This window comes from Herpailurus yagouaroundi, unplaced genomic scaffold (assembly GCF_014898765.1).
Source record: "Herpailurus yagouaroundi ecotype Mexico unplaced genomic scaffold, PumYag 187, whole genome shotgun sequence".
Lineage (NCBI taxonomy): Eukaryota > Metazoa > Chordata > Mammalia > Carnivora > Felidae > Herpailurus > Herpailurus yagouaroundi.
The window spans coordinates 28,471,137-28,483,721 of NW_024412418.1; the positions used below are offsets into that span (position 1 = coordinate 28,471,137).

Here is a 12,585-nt window from a genome sequence, read left to right on the forward strand (position 1 = left end):
AAAAAAAAAAAAAAAAAAAAAAAAAAGACCCTGGTGATCACATTAGTAGGCAACAGGGAGGAGGGTCAGAGCAAAAAGGAACATTACTTTCTTCCCCCGCTCAAGTCAGGTAAATAATAATAATAACACCTAACACTTCCTGAGCACCTAGTATATTCCAGGTATCGAAGCCTTTCATACCTTAACTCATTTAATTTTCTAGGCAAACCTAGACTTTATTCCTATCTTAACATGAAGAAGCAGTGACTCAGAAAGCATGATTCTTTACAGAGAGGATCTTCATAGGAAACTTAAAAGTCTTATTGACTACAAATGGGGAGGAAATATTATCCATGATTGAAAATGGTTTTATTTATTTTTTTTTTCAACGTTTATTTATTTTTGGGACAGAGAGAGACAGAGCATGAACAGGGGAGGGGCAGAGAGAGAGGGAGACACAGAATCGGAAACAGGCTCCAGGCTCTGAGCCATCAGCCCAGAGCCCGACGCGGGGCTCGAACTCACGGACCGTGAGATCGTGACCTGGCTGAAGTCGGACGCTTAACCGACTGCGCCACCCAGGCGCCCCTGAAAATGGTTTTAAATGAAAGGAAAAAGTTTTGAGGTTTCTCAAATGCTATCGATATACAAAGAAAATTTAAAATTCCATTTCCATTTGGAATGACCAATATTCCTCCTGCTATGTACTGAATTTATAAAACTACTCTAAGATTATAAAACCATTTTGCAAAGAACCAATAAAACCGAAGCTCTGGCTGTTCGTTAAGAACTTTTCCCGATATTGCACAAAGCATCCGTCTTGACTGTGCCCACACTGTCACCCTTTCACGTGTAAACAACAGTTTGAGAAGTCCGTATGTGAACAGGTTTAAGCAGTCCAGGTGGACCTTCGAACCTGCTCAGTAGCACCCAGTACTTATCAAAATGTATGCACAAACCCGGTGCAGACATAGCATTGATGTATACTAGCACGTGCAGATACACAAGCCTCACTTGAAGGGATGTGCTCAAAGGTCTTCTCTACCTACAATTCTGTTTCTTGATGAGGACGGAAAGAAGCTTGATTTGTCTTCAATGAGGAAGAGTTCCTGCCGATGTCTGGTGAATTGGGCAGTGAAATATTCAGGATGAGGGTGCTTCACATTCTTTGGGAGCTTCAGAGGCTCAAGCATACAGCTGAATGGGATATTCTCAGGCAGAGGAATATCACTCTCCTTAATAGGCATCTTGATTCCCAACACTTCAGCATAAGTAACTAGGACCTCCCAAGGGGCATGGATCTTGACAAAATACGTCTTTCCATCTTCAGAGTTCTGTAGAAAAAAGAAGGCAAAGATAACAGGAAGCATACCGATTTACTTGTTACCGAACTGAGTATTTACTTGTTACCGAACTGAGTAAAGACACAAAATTTTATGACAACTTGAACAAATCACAGATGTCACAGCACTTTCAATTTATTGAAACTTTTCAGCAAAATTTTCAGAGGAACAAATGCTCAAAACGTGTATCTGTATTATTACACTTACATATATGTATGTATGTATATGTATACATGGTGTGTGTGTGTGTGTGTGTGTGTGTGTGTGTGTGTGTGTGAGTGTGTGTGTGTGAGTGTGTGTGTGCGCATGTGTGTGATAGAGACAAAGAATATTTTTAACAATAAAATTCAGGGGGTGCCTGGATGGCTCAGTTGGTTAAGCGTCCGACTTCAGCTCCAGTCATGATCTCACAGTTCGTGAGTTCAGGCCCCACATTGGGATCTGTGCTGACAGTGTGGAGCCTGTTTTGGATTCTCTCTCTCCCTCTCTCTCTCTGCCCTTCCCCTGCTTGTGCACACTCTCTTGTTCTCCCTCCTGCTCTTTCTCAAAATAATAATAATAATAAGCTTAAAAAATTAAAAAAAAAACATTTTGAAGGAAATTCTAGAAAACCAATAGATGGCAAGACATTAAAAATAAATAAATAAAAGAATTTGCCATATTCATGAGCAAAGAAAGTTGTCTTGGCTTAAGTAGTGGGTATGCAGATGATGGCCAGGTTAACTAGTTAGAGTGCCAGATTATGGACAGCCTTCAAAATGAGAGATATGATTCTCAGGATCCACATAAGAGTGAAAACAGATGGTATCTGTCTTTCTCTGTATGGCTTATTTCACTTAGCATAACACTCTCCAGACCATGGGAGAGGGGAAGGGAAAAAAAAAAAAGTTAGAGAGGGAGGGAGCCAAACCTTAAGAGACTCTTAAAAAATGAGAATAAACTGAGGGTTGATGGGGGGGAGGGGTGGGAGGGAGGGGAAAGTGGGTGATGGGCATTGAGGAGGGCACCTGTTGGGATGCGCACTGGGTGTTGTATGGAAACCAATTTGACAATAAATTTCATATTAAAAAAAATGAGAGATAGGAAACAAGAACCATATCTTCACTTTCTTTGTATCCTGAATGGAATTATGTCTATTTTTTTCAGTGTCTGCTCATTGTCTTATATACATATCCTTGACCTACTTCTTTACCAGGAAGACCATATGCCCTACCATCCAGATAACAGTAGCCAAAAAAACTATTCTATTGCTCTCAAACACAAAGTCTATTTGGTCAAAGGCCGTAACAGAAGAAAACAATTGCTTAAAACACCAAGACTCTGGTACAAATTAACAGCTACACTTACCCTTTTGTCTTCAATTTCCAACTCAAGACCTGTTTTTCTGAGATTTTGTTCAAATTCTTTTCTCCTTTCCTAAGGGAAAAAAAAATTGGTAGAATTATACAGAACACTTTTATTTGCCCCGTGATAAACAGACTCGTTATTCCAGATGGTGCTCTGCCCCTCCCATGCTTGTATATAAAAGTCCTTTATACATTACCCCCATCTCAGCACCATGTCCTGCTTTTCGTCTGTACTAAAATTCACAATATAACTATAAAAATCCAAAATATTTAGGAATAATTTCCAGGAAATGTGCAGGACTGCTATTTGAAAGTATGTATAGAACTTTACTAAATAACAGTTTAAAAAACTAGATAAGTAGAGAGACCTGTCATGCCCTTGGTCGGGAGGACTCAGTATTAGAAACACATGAACACTCTTAAAAAGAAAGGATATATTTAATTCAAATTTAAGCCAAAATATCATTGTGAGTTTTTAATTTGATTTTATCTTTTGAGAGAGAGAGAGAGAAGAGAGAGAGAGTGTGTGTGAGCAGGGGAAAGGGGCAGAGGAAGAAAGAGAGAGAGAGAGAGAGAGAGAGAGAGAGAGAGAGAGAGAGAGAGAATCCCAAGCAGACCCCATGCTCAGCGTGGAGTCCGACACAGGGCTTGATCTCACAACTATTGAGATCATGACCTGAGCCGAAATCAAGAGTAGGCCGCTCAACCGTCTAAGCCACCCACATGCCCCTCATTATAACTTTCTAATGCTGAAGAAAAGAATAGCTTCACTTAGAAAAAAAAAAAAATTAATTAATTTAATTAAATTAGATTAAGTTAAAACAATCATTACTTGTGGGCTTTAAAAGAATGCATTGATTGTTGAAATTTTTTTTTTTGGCTTTCATTATTACCTAAGTCTGAAGAATTTTATAGTAAATGAAATTTTAAAATATGTTATTATGGTATTATAGAATGCCTATCTTCAAATGGATAGGTCTACCTTGATATATCTTAAAGTTTATAAGAAAGAGTAAAAGATAATTTAAGGTGTTTTTCCCCTACTTGCAAAGTTTGCCACATATGAGCACAGGCCTATGACAGTGGTACAGAATTTCCTTTCATAATTGCCCTTCTTTCACATTACTAGAGGGAGGTAGACTGCAAACTTCCAGAAAACCAAAAAAAAAAAAAAAAAAAAAGGACTTAGGCATTCAAATTACTGTTATCTCTTATCAGAACTGAGAAAGTGAACCACTCTTTTCATTATAGTAACAAATGCTTTTGCAAGTAACATGACTGCCAAAACTGAAGAGCTAACAGGATTACTAGGTGATGGGTCATTAAACACTACTTTTATGATACATCACTGTAATTTGGGGATATAACTCAGGTGTCTAAAAAAGATTAAAACTGCATAAACGATAATCTTTCTATTCCAATCTACTCATTTATCTGAACAAGCTTAATTGACACAGCCATAAAAAAACAAGAGAGGGGTATAGTTGAACCTGAACCACATCATTCTAGGAAAAACTCTAATTCATTCAAAAATATTTTTGCAGTTATCAATAATGACAAGTTCTAGGGAAGTGAATGGCTGAGCAAGAAACTAAGATAAATGGAAAGGGGAGTTCAAGGAAGAGAGCCAGGATGCTAGAATAGTCACTGGGGCGCCTGGGTGGCTCAGTCAGGTAAGAGTCTGACTTCGGCTCAGGTCATGAACTTGCTTTTGTGAGTTCAAGCCCCACGTCGGCTCTGTGCTGACAGCTCAGAACCTGGAAAGTGCTTCAGAATCTGCATCTCCCTCTCTCTCTGCTCCTCCCCTTCTCGTGCTCTGTCTCTCTCTCTCTCTCTCTCTCTCTCTCTCTCAAAAATAAACACAGATTTTAAAAAAATTTTGTAAATAAAATAGTCATCGATGTATGAATTTCAATAATCAATAATTTAAGGAGTATTGGTGAAGAGAATGATAATGAACCAAGGGCTCAAACTGTTGAGAAATGAAAGGAAGACCCAGGGACACATTAATGACAGCAGTAAGGCAGGGCAATAATTAATGTGAGAAGAATAAAAGCTCAGGAATTTTAGGGATGAGGTAGGGAGAGCTGCCTGTAATCAACAATGAGATATAAGGAGGGCGGAGCAGGCATTTGCCCATCTCCAGAAAAAGGCAACCATCACCTGAGAGGACACTTGGAGAATGCAGGGAACTCAGTGAAGAGCCCAGTTACAGGCGGACATGCAGAGAAAAAGAAAATGATGACAAATGAGTGAATTTCAGGGGCTTGATGGAAGGGTTTCCAGGGAAAGTGTGGAAGAAAGGGACAGGGTCTTATGGGGATAATATCCGTTGTTCTTTTATGTTTATTTTATATGACATTTATTTCCTAGGTAAGGATGTTAGTAAATGTGTGTGTACACACTTACACATATGGATTAATGTATTAATTCATTATTTCAAATATAATTATTTCTTGAGCATCCACTATGCTGCAACCACACTGTTTTAGGCATTTGGGTACACAGCAGTGAACAGGACAAAGTCCTTGGTCTCATGAACTTAATTTAGGGTGTTGGACACACAGCAAACAAGTTAAACAACATATACACAAGTTCAGAAAGTGATGGGTTATAATGAAAAGAAAACAGGATAAGGAATAGAGCACAATGTGGAGGACATTTCAGATGGCCTGGATTAGCCATACATTTTCAAAGTGAAAATAAATATTATATTCAGACACACACCTCAAATTTTGGAGGTCACGTTTAATATTGTGGAGCTATGTAAACAATATACATACTCCCAGTCACTCGGGAGAAGAAAAAGAAGGTGATGTTCAAGATGTCCAAAAAAAAAAAAAACCCCAAAAAACAAATTGACTTTACACATCCAATCCAATCCAATCCATTATTAGGCCTGTTTTCTAATCTCCCTCAGTCTTAGCTTTCAATAACACTTCAGAGGCCTCTGACCTCTACAGCTTAATTCAATGGGAACAACCCTGATGAGCTACAGGAAGTGTTTCTTTTAAGGATTCCCAGTTTCTCTTCCCTCAAGTACTTACCGCCTTGGGGTCTGCTTCTTTCTTTAAATCATCAACATAGGAGAGCACAAAATCAATTTGCCTAATCCCATCTCGGAAGAAGATAGAATCTTTGCTTTGTTCATCTTTTTTAAACTGTAGGAGACAGAAATGACACAACTTTCCAGTTGTTATTTTCAAATGGCAAAAACATGAAATGAATTAGCTGACATTTGGTCTAATTTGTTTCAATCCTGAATTGGCGGGTAAAGACAAATAGCCAGAGTTTTCACCAACAGAAGATTATGCTCATTTTGGAAAGTGAACTTCCATAGGGAAGATATATACATATACCAGGAAGGCTCAAGATGAAGGTAAGCATTTAACTACATGCACACACAACAAAAATGGTGCAATTATACCAATGTATAAAATGAACACATGGATACATGGATCCCAAAATGCATATTTTGTTATATGCATAGAGACTTGTTAGCTTCATTAAATAACATGCCAATGAGTCGGACAAATAATTCATGTTCACACACTGCTTTGGGGTGGAATTAATTACCGACCAATTAATGAATCTCATTCTAAGAAAATTAACTTATGACTAATGCTTCTCTGTTTTCATAAAATTGCCACTTTCTAATTCAACTTCTGAAGGGTTAAAGTAAAATCAAAGTGCAGTTAAAAATCAGAAAGCAGATAGCTTGCCAGCTGGGTTTACTGCACGTAAATGCTCATGCAGATCTCCTTTCAATTCTGATCCCTACGTGAGCCCGAGTCCATCTTTGGTTAAAATCGGATGTTATCAATTCTCTCAGTGGAATAGTCAAACTGACAAATTCAGCATTCACATGTTGTATATTTCATTAATTCCTTTCCTTTCAGAACTACAAAAACACTAGAGAGCTTTAGAAGAAGAGATTTCACGTTTGACTGATGTGGCCTTCCTCAGAGTTTATAAGTAATGTGTAATACGTAATACTTCAAATAGCCCAGATATATCTAATACTTAGACTGACGCAAACAAATGATGTAGTGGATGTTAGTGATCTCTCTAACCCTGTGACGCAGTTATAACTTAACACTGGCAACTTTCCAATTGCTTCCACTAACCTGTGAATGGAGAACGGGATGTTTTGTTTTTGTAACTGCTATTTGTGTTAGTTTATGAGTTTCTGTTATGGTATTCTATGCTGTTTTTCACCCAACTCAAGCCAGGGAGACTTCCCCTAAAAAAGAATGGATGTACAACAGTCATGTATAATAAGACAAAAATCTCATGTTTGAAGTGTGTTCTATGAAAAATAGAACTGTATTTTATCTATGTGAAGGCATAGCTGATATGTTTCAGGAAGAAGTAGCTCCTAATGCACAGAAAGAAACGAGTGGGAAAATGAGCAAAAAAAAAAACACATCCAGGGAGTCTAGACAGTAAATATAGAAAATAGTAATTCAAATACTATGTCTGAGTTCTCTGCATCTAACCAAAAGATGCATAATCATCTCCTTTTGCCTAAAACAAAGTAAAAGAACCTGAGAAAACTCAAACTATTTTCCTGTTACCCCTTGATTTACAACTCACTACAAAAAGAAAAAGGAAACAAAATTAAAAAAAAGTCATTTGAGCTCTTGTAAATCATCATAATATTAACATAGTTTGTGAAATTCACCAAAACTCATGGACTTGGGGCAGGAAATAAAAGACTAATTAGACTAAATATAATCAAAGCAAAAAATTAGAGGTAAAAATCCTAATAATCCCTTTGCTCTCAAAGCAAAATCTGTGACAGCCAAAATTTGCATGGTTTTTTAAGTAGGCTCACAGCCCAGAGATCAAGGGTTGCATGTTCCATCCACTGTGGCATCCAGGTGCCCCTGGGAGAGATTATTTTTAAAACAATATACATTTACAAGTGTTTTTATTGTTTGGGCAAACTAAATCTAAGTCCACAAAGAGAAGTTCTGATGACAGAAGTCATGCACATTGAAGTCAACAAAAAAATCACACGCAGAGTATTTGACTCTTAGTAAACAAAGTAACCCCCAAAACAATTAGTTTTCTCAGTGTTCAGTCAAAATGGGTATATATACTTCTGAAAGCCAGATGCTACCTAGGAAAACCCAAACTTCTCTCATTATGCTGTGTCCTAATATAAAGAGTAAATTGCTTAAAAATATGGAGAAATCGGCTTGCCTGGGTGGCTCAGTCGGTTAAGTATCAACTTCAGCTCAGGTCATGATCTCATGGTTCATGAGTTTGAGCCCCACATCAGGCTCTCTGCTGTCAGCTCAGAGCCCACTTCCTAAATTCTTTCCCCCACCCTCTCCGCCCCTACCCTGCTCTCTCTCCCTCTCAAAAATAAACAAACATTTTAAATCAGATGGAGAAATCACTGGCAACCTTGTAGATCACCATGACGTACCTGTCTTAGTACTGTTAACAAAAAACTGATTGAAGCAAATGAGGGGAGAAAAACTTGATAACTCTGTTACATATAACTGAAGGCTATTAAAAAACATCATTCTTTTGTTTTGCTCAAGGCATGACATAAAGATAACATTTTGCCATGTGTGTATGTGTCTGTGTTTATATTTGATTTGCTCTTAGAAATTCCAGTGTATAATGGGTGAACATCTGGGTGGATTTTCTTTGAATGAGGTAAGTTATTCTGAGGTTCCTAGTCCAGGATTCCCACTAGGAGTTCATAAATTCTAAAACTGTAGGTAAATTGTCTGTATATGTGTGTATATGTATATAATATATATGTGTGTTTATATGCAAATATAAAAAATATATTATATATCAAATATATACATTACATATATGTAATATATATCTATACACAGCAAATATATATAATATATATAAATTATATGTATATAGATAGACACACGTATACATTTTTTAGAAAGAGCATCTACAGCTTTAATCAGATCCAAACAGAATTAAGAATCACCATTCTAAAATCTCAATTGCCTGAGACTGGGAATCAGTGACAAAGTCCCCACAAATCAATAGTATACACTGGAATAAAAAGGACTGGGGCTACTACTGCAGCCATCCAAAGCGTAAGCAGCAGCATTCAGCGCTTTTTTACCAAAAGACGTCGCTTCAGGAACAAATTGTATCGCTTTGCAGACTGTGAAACAATCAACAGAAAGTTAGCAAATCCTGCCAGAGTAAAGAAAAGATTTCCAAAAAACAGACACACAAAGACACAAATCTTCAGTATGATTACTCAGGGGTGTGTGTGTGTGTGTGTGTGTGTGTGTGTGTGATATTTACAGATGCAGGGTGGGAGAAGCTGGCAAGAAGGAAAGAAGAACGAATATAGGAAGAAAACAATGAAGAATAAAGGAAAGGGGAATAAAAGAGACAGCAAAGTAAATTTCCCTAAGTTCTTTATACCATAACGTTAAGTGGAACTGAATTAAGGAAGAAAGGAGAGAGAAAAAAAATAATGAAGGAAAACATGAGAAAAAGGGAAATGTAAAGTAAAATATGTAATCAGTTAAGTATGCCCATATACATCAGGAGAAGAAAATTACTACTAAAATTACTACAATTATACTGTATGGTATAGAAGGTTCACCTAATAGCAGACAATATTTCACAGCCTCCCAAAATACTGGGGGAAGGAAAGGGGAGCTCATTCAGTTAAATGCTAAGCTGTCTTCAATCTTCAGTTACGGTGACCATTATTTTTAAGACACCCAAGGCAAGTACCGAAAAACATCTGGGAAAATCAATAATATTTGAAAGAAAACCAAATAATGCCACAAAAAGGCAAGTACTGTGTGTATTTTATACTATAATGAAATGATAAATAACCTAATAAAATTATCAATTAAAAGTTTTAGTTCCTGGGGCGCCTGGGTGGCGCAGTCGGTTAAGCGTCCGACTTCAGCCAGGTCACGATCTCGCGGTCCGTGAGTTCGAGCCCCGCGTCAGGCTCTGGGCTGATGGCTCAGAGCCTGGAGCCTGTTTCCAATTCTGTGTCTCCCTCTCTCTCTGCCCCTCCCCCGTTCATGCTCTGTCTCTCTCTGTCCCAAAAATAAATAAACGTTGAAAAAAAAAAAAGTTTTAGTTCCTGTCATGGAAAGTTTTGCTGAACCTGTTGTTTTCATAAAATAAGCTAGAGCCCTAAGCAGTGGTGACTACTGGATGAAAAATCCCTGCTCCATAACCTGAGAACCTACTCTGCATAGACGAGTTAATACTGCTGTTGCTTAGAGCAAACAGACACAAGATGGATGTTGGTCACTGCATAAAGTGTATTTTACACCGTATTTTTCTCCTGGGCTGAAATTTTTCATCTTAGCACTTTGATTTTCTTGGAATCTTTCATGAGGTCCACAAGTTACTGTTATTCTCAGATGTTTTTCCTCAGTTCATTACAGAATCATGAAGGGAAAGGAAAGAGTTATACACTAAGGGGCCAAGAAGGTCCACATTATGACTTTCATGGGTTCTGTCTGGCCTATTTGCTTTCTGTGTGCTCCTTTCTCCATTAAATTGTTTTTATCAATTTAAAAAGAAATAAATGAATATATATATTCATACACACACACACGATTATACTTATGGGGTGATTTTTTTTTGTTTCTTTAATTTTGATTTTAAAAGAAATTAAAATTAAAACATTTCCATGGGCTTCAAAAAGTATCCTGGGTCCTAGAAGGCACTGTGCTTACTGTGCCTAAAGAATAAGTTGGCCATAGGGTCATGAATTAACTAGATACCATATATTCAAGAGCTATTAAGAGTGCAGGGTTAAAAAGTTACTTAGATGAGTGCTAAAAAGCCTTCTGTAATCAATACATCTAATATCAAGTTAGTTTGCAGCTTTCCAAAATCATATGATATCTTCATGATATAAAAGCCAATGGGATCAGGGTGCCTGGGTGGCTCAGTTGGTTAAGTGTCTGACTCTTGGTTTCAGCTCAGGTCATGATTTCCCAGTTTGTGAGTCCGAGCCCTGCGTTGGGCTCTGCGCTGACAATATGCAGAACTGATCGTCTCTCTCTTCTCTGTCCCTCCCCCTCCTCGATAAATAAACTTTAAAAAAATATTTGAAAAACAAAAAAAACAATGGGATCAATACCAGCAGCTGGTTGTGAAACATACTGACTCAATATTTAATATTTTTTAAACTTGATTTTAAATATGTTAAAAGATCAATAAACCACCAAAGGATTGATTACAAAAAGATAAAATTAACATTCTACCGACTAAAATTATAGAATAGCTTTATTAAATATTTCCATCATGTGCTAAATTGTTTGCTTTTTATTAAAATATGGATAACACCCGGGGTGCCTGGGTGGCTCAGTCAGTTAAGCAGCCAACTCAGTTTTAGCTCAGGTCATGATCTCACAGTTCATGAGTTCAAGCCCCACATTGGGTTCGGTACTAATTGTGCAGAGGCTGCTTGGGATTCTCTCTCTCACTGTCTTTGCCCCTTCTTGCACTCTCTCTCTCTCTCAAAATAAATTTAAAAAAAATAACATAAATAAATAAATAAATAAATAAATAAATAAACAAACAAACATAAATACAATGTGGGCAACGCTGAAAGTAATGAATAGGTATTTTTATAATCATTGCTATTTCCTTGTAATCTTAGTAACTATTTGGTGTATTTATTTCTGGTTTTCTCTAAGCACTGACTGAATTTTTTAGTATAGTAAATCATTAATTTTAATATACATTTTCTTGCCTTTTTCATAATACTACAATATTAAAATAAATTTTCATATATTATAAACTTTTTGTAAAAATAGTTTTCTCCATGTAATTTCAATTCATTAAATGTAAACTAATTTTGGGGCACCTGGGTGGTTCAGTCAGTTGAGCATCCGACTTCGGCTCAGGTCATGATCTCACGGTCTGTGGGTTCGAGCCCCGTGTCAGGCTCTGCGTTGACAGCTCAGAGCCTGGAGCCTGCTTCAGATTCTGTGTCTCCCTCTCTCTCTGCCCCTCCCCCGCTCATACTCTGTCTCTCTCTGTCAAAACTAAATAAACATTAAAAATTTTTTTAAATTATTTGTAAGAAGACACTTTAGAGTCCTTTCTCTAGGAAGAGAGTTGATCACCTATATTATTATGCCACATAGTAGGGGGTGTCAATAGCATCTTCCTCTCATTATACATAATTTGTATCACACATCTGTAGTCCTCTTGATATATTTCTTTCTTCTCGTACTCCTCCTTTGAATACCATCAACAGACCAGCCACGGACCAATATGCACACTACTTAGTGTGCTAGAGAGGGCAGCACTTCTGAGATTGCTGGTTCCAGCTCCCGTCTCAGCTACTAGATCATTGGTGAGACAGCAGGGTGGGGTGGGGGGGAATCCAATATCATAGACATTTCTAGAATATATATTGTAAGAGAATGAAAATCAATATAATTCATGGAGTTGTAATACCACAAGCCATTCAATGCTGTGAATTTCTAAGCAAGAAAAAGTCCAGTTGCTCGAGACTTCGATTTCACATTAAAAACTACATTAACCCTCGATGTTAAGGATGTAGATACTCAATCTACAAACTGTAAAACTTACTTACTGAGTGGACCCTACAGAAGTCCTAAATTTAAACAGAACCACAGCAATTAAACAGTAGCTAGCATATCTTGATTTCTTTGTGCCAAATACTGTGTACTCATATCTTTAATGTTATCAGGTAGATCCTGTTAATTATCAGCAAAAGGTACTAAAGACATACAACTGGCTAAGTACACAAAAGGCTGGCTAGTAAGTGCTGTGCAACCTTGAAGCCAGCAACCATAAAATAATAAAAGGAATAAAAGTCAACTACCAGCAATTTCTTAAGACACTGGTAAAATACTCCTTCTTGAAAAATGTTTGTCTCAATCTTCAATGAATGTTGAGCTTCT

General features: G+C 37.3%; 1 protein-coding gene across 6 annotated transcripts in view; it reads right to left on the reverse strand.

Moving 5' to 3' along the window:
- Positions 1 to 12,585, reverse strand: part of ANO5 (anoctamin 5) — a 91,952-nt gene that overhangs the window by 58,013 nt on the left and 21,354 nt on the right. For 4 of the 6 annotated variants that reach the window (XM_040495618.1, XM_040495617.1, XM_040495614.1 and 1 more), the window contains exons 4-7: positions 8,781 to 8,822; positions 5,716 to 5,829; positions 2,670 to 2,738; positions 1,029 to 1,313 (exon numbers count right to left, since the gene is read on the reverse strand). In XM_040495618.1, coding sequence (XP_040351552.1) covers positions 1,029 to 1,313; positions 2,670 to 2,738; positions 5,716 to 5,829; positions 8,781 to 8,822 — 510 coding nt within the window. The remainder of the gene's footprint in view (positions 1 to 1,028; positions 1,314 to 2,669; positions 2,739 to 5,715; positions 5,830 to 8,780; positions 8,823 to 12,585) is intronic. The other 2 variants (XM_040495616.1, XM_040495615.1) reach the window with 1 other exon arrangement.